Source organism: Gambusia affinis, linkage group LG06 (assembly GCF_019740435.1).
Source record: "Gambusia affinis linkage group LG06, SWU_Gaff_1.0, whole genome shotgun sequence".
NCBI lineage: Eukaryota > Metazoa > Chordata > Actinopteri > Cyprinodontiformes > Poeciliidae > Gambusia > Gambusia affinis.
In genome coordinates, this window is record NC_057873.1 from 10,145,377 (window position 1) to 10,148,777 (window position 3,401).

The window sequence follows — 3,401 nt, forward strand, 5'->3', positions numbered from 1 at the left end:
CTGAGGTCAGGAGCTGCTGGCAGACTGTCAGTGTTTAATGAGAACTCATATCTGAAGACAGATTGGCTGCATCTGGGATAGAAGTTGGTTCTCAGCAAGTTTAAAAAGGCCACCGATATCTTCAGTCATGGCATCACTGACAACTTCCAGCCGAAGATCCTCTTCCTCGTATCACTCCTCGTCACGTTATAGCACTTCCAGCTCATATCGATCTGATGGATCGCCTAATGGATCCTCTGATTCCCTGGATGCTCTTTTCGAGCCTTTTATTCACTCAGCAAATTGTTCTAGTCTTTTCAGAGAGGAGGGTTCAGCGGGGCCCGACAGTCCGCCCAAATTCAGCAGGTCATCCTTTGGGAATCCAGGTAAGAAAAACCCTTTTTTACCATCTATTTCTCACAAGTCCAGGACACAGTAACAAAAGTCAGGGGAAGAAAAGTTACAAATGAGGTCCGCACTATCAGGTAATTAACTTTAAAGATCTAGTATTTCTTTTTTTTTAGAAAGTTTTCTAGTTTGAAACTAGTTCTGCCTCAGATCCATAAAAAAGTGTCAGAGTAATCTATTGCTTTTTAAATGGATATTCCTTTCACATATTTCTTGTCATTTGTCGATAGGAATGCAAATTTGTACAGAATATTAAACCATATCCAAAAGATTTTGAAGAACTCTACTTCCTCTCCAGACTGTTTTTTCTTGTTGAAAAGCCTTTAAAAACAGACACTGTGTAATAAAGCCTGGCTTTAATACTTTTCAAAGATCATATACGTATTAATTATTAAACATAGACAAGCTCATCTGTAAAAAAATGTTTATTATTCATAAGAAGCGCAGCTGGTCTTGTGCATGAAGGTGTTTTTCAAGCCTCAGGAAGCCCTGTTTTGTATCCACTCCTCCTGTAGGTGGCACTGTGACGAACTGGCAGGGAAATGGGGTGCGATGTCTCGGTGATTCCTACTGTATGGCAGCTGACCTCAGTCAGTTCGAACCACACGACATCGTGGTGATGGCCTACAACCACCATGTCGTCATTCACGCACAGAAGGTGTGAATGTGTCTGTTTATTTTTGCCGTGAAAAGAAGTTATTGGAAATCTAAAAATGGTGGCTAACATAGGCTATTTACTGTTGCTTTACTGAGTAGCTCTACTCAGGCTGGCATGTGTTCCTAAAATCTAGCTTAACCAGAAATATGAAGTGATCTCAAAGTGAAATCAGCGACTAAAATAATTTTAGAACGACACTTGAGTTTTCAGCGCTTGTCCACAACCTTAAGTGGTCCACAAATGTATTTGAAATTCCAAGCATCCATTTAGCTACAAATCATAACTAATGTCCAATTAATCAATTATTTTATTATTTAATTTTTAAATAAATTTTTTATTAATCTTAGTTTCATGTTAAGTAGAAACACAACCATGCAGCAAATTTTACTCAGTAGCAAATTTTGACTCTGAATAAAAAGAGCAAGAGGTTGTGAAGAGTGACCCCTATCCTGTTGTCGTATTTTTTTCTATTTTTCAGTTTCACTTTCTACAATGGTTTGACTATGTTTGTTTTTTATTATATTGCATATTTAGCTATTGCTTATGTAAAAAGACAAAAAATATCCTATAAAACTAGATTTTTAACAATTATTTTTAAAAATAAAACTTAGATTTCTGTTGCCTCAGAGTACTTCCAACTTGCTGATTTTGGCCCATGTAGCAAAATGTTTGGACGCCACTGGGCTAACAGACAAAACAAAGCAACTTTACAACATGTTTAGCCTTCTTAGTATCTGTTGAAAGTCTTGCTCTCTAAATGAACCCAGGACACATTCCACTATACTACAGAGAATGGTTTCCCTTTAAAGAGCCTTCTATATCTACTCTTCTTCACTCCAAATTAAAGAATGTTATCAGTAGCACCTTGTAGTACTAGCCATGTTGAGCTTACTGATCAATAAAATCAGCTGAACTATCAGCTGATTTACCAGTTATTTAGTGTAATAAATAAAAGCCTGTTTGTTTTCCATCCCGCACACATACATATTCACAGTGTATTGTTTGTACGTCGAGAGGGGTCGGACCCACATGCCCTCAGCATACACCCCCAGCTGACTGCATCGATTCAAATAGCTCCTATTTAGAAAGCTCATTTATTTGATTAAACTCTGGATGTGAAGCACAAGCTGTTAGAATGGGATGAACATAAAAATGGAGATATTGGTATAATTATTTTTAGATACACAAAGTTATAAAAATATCAGGCACACATCACTGAAAAAGAGGATGAATTTGACATGTGTGAAAGGACTGCAATTATTTACTAAATCAGGCCCTTGTGTGTATGAAGTAGTTTCTTATTACTTTGCGCTACGTTCATAAAACCCAAATTATACCCAGTTGTCTACTTTTCAAAAATATTTCCCGCAGTTTGTAATCCCTCCTTGGTTTTTACAGCCTTTGTCTCTCAAACTGGCAAACAGATCAGCAACATTAGCACAACATAGCGTGTAATGCAGAAGAGCTAAATGAAACAACTACTGCAGGACAAATAAGATGCAAGCCTGGAACTTATGTGCTTCCTCGTCTCTGCTGAAGCTGGAAATGATGAAATTCTAACAGGCAGAATCTTTTGTAGACTTTATTTTTGTAGCCTTGTTGCTTTGCCATTTTCCACCAGATTCATTCACACCAGTGGTACTGTATATCTCTGAAATAAACTACATTTTTAACTGGTCAAGATTGTTTTTTTATTGGTTTTGCAGATAATCATCAGAAGTCAGAAAAGTTCCTCATGTAGAACAAACTGAACAGTGACAGACAGTAGAAGTAAAAAGTTCCTCAATCTGACGTAGTTTGTTACCACTGATGACCATGAAAACTCAAGTTGACCTTCTTAATCAGGCAGTGATGAAAATGTAATTTGCTGCTGTGTATACAAAAGTGCTGAACATTTATAAACTACATGCTTTACCTCTCACCTTGTTTTTTGTCTGTTTTCCATTCTTGCTCCTCTCTTGACTGACTAGAGTTCATGTTTCTGGATCATGTTTTGTTTTCCTTTGCTTCTCTCAGTCTGATGTTCTGTCTTTCTTCTTCAGGTTCTGGATGACGGGAGCATCAGTAACACCTTCACCCACAAATCCCTGTTCCCAGAGGACATGGATCCCCTGTCAGTCAGAGGGACCCTGAGCCCTGAAGGGACCCTGTGGGTGACCGTACGACGGACCACAGAGGCGAGTGAACCAGAGCCACTGGGAGTCCCTACCTACAGCAGCGAGGCTCACCTTTGACCTTTGTGTCCTCTTGATGACGATCGTAGCTTTCATTTAGATGAGTACTGATTCCAGTGAGTGGAAGTGATTTTAGTAGCGCTGGCCTTTTTGTTAATTCTTGTCATTAAAGATTATTACAA

The 3,401-nt window shown here is 38.4% G+C and overlaps 1 protein-coding gene across 1 annotated transcript; it reads left to right on the forward strand.

Moving 5' to 3' along the window:
• On the forward strand, nt 1-3,401 carry LOC122832649 (heat shock protein beta-7-like). The gene is made up of 3 exons (XM_044119619.1): nt 1-365; nt 903-1,045; nt 3,088-3,401. Exons 1-3 carry the CDS (start codon nt 128-130, stop codon nt 3,277-3,279), a joined length of 573 nt encoding a protein of 190 aa, XP_043975554.1. The 5' UTR covers nt 1-127; the 3' UTR covers nt 3,280-3,401.

What these genes read in the sequence shown, in the direction of transcription:
- LOC122832649 (XM_044119619.1), top strand. Translation starts at nt 128, where the DNA reads ATGGCATCACTGACAACTTCCAGCCGAAGATCCTCTTCCTCGTATCAC. An exon ending in GTCATCCTTTGGGAATCCAG is followed by an intron (nt 366 to 902) that starts GTAAGAAAAACC and finishes CTCCTCCTGTAG; the next exon opens with GTGGCACTGTGACGAACTGG. An exon ending in TCGTCATTCACGCACAGAAG is followed by an intron (nt 1,046 to 3,087) that starts GTGTGAATGTGT and finishes TTTCTTCTTCAG; the next exon opens with GTTCTGGATGACGGGAGCAT.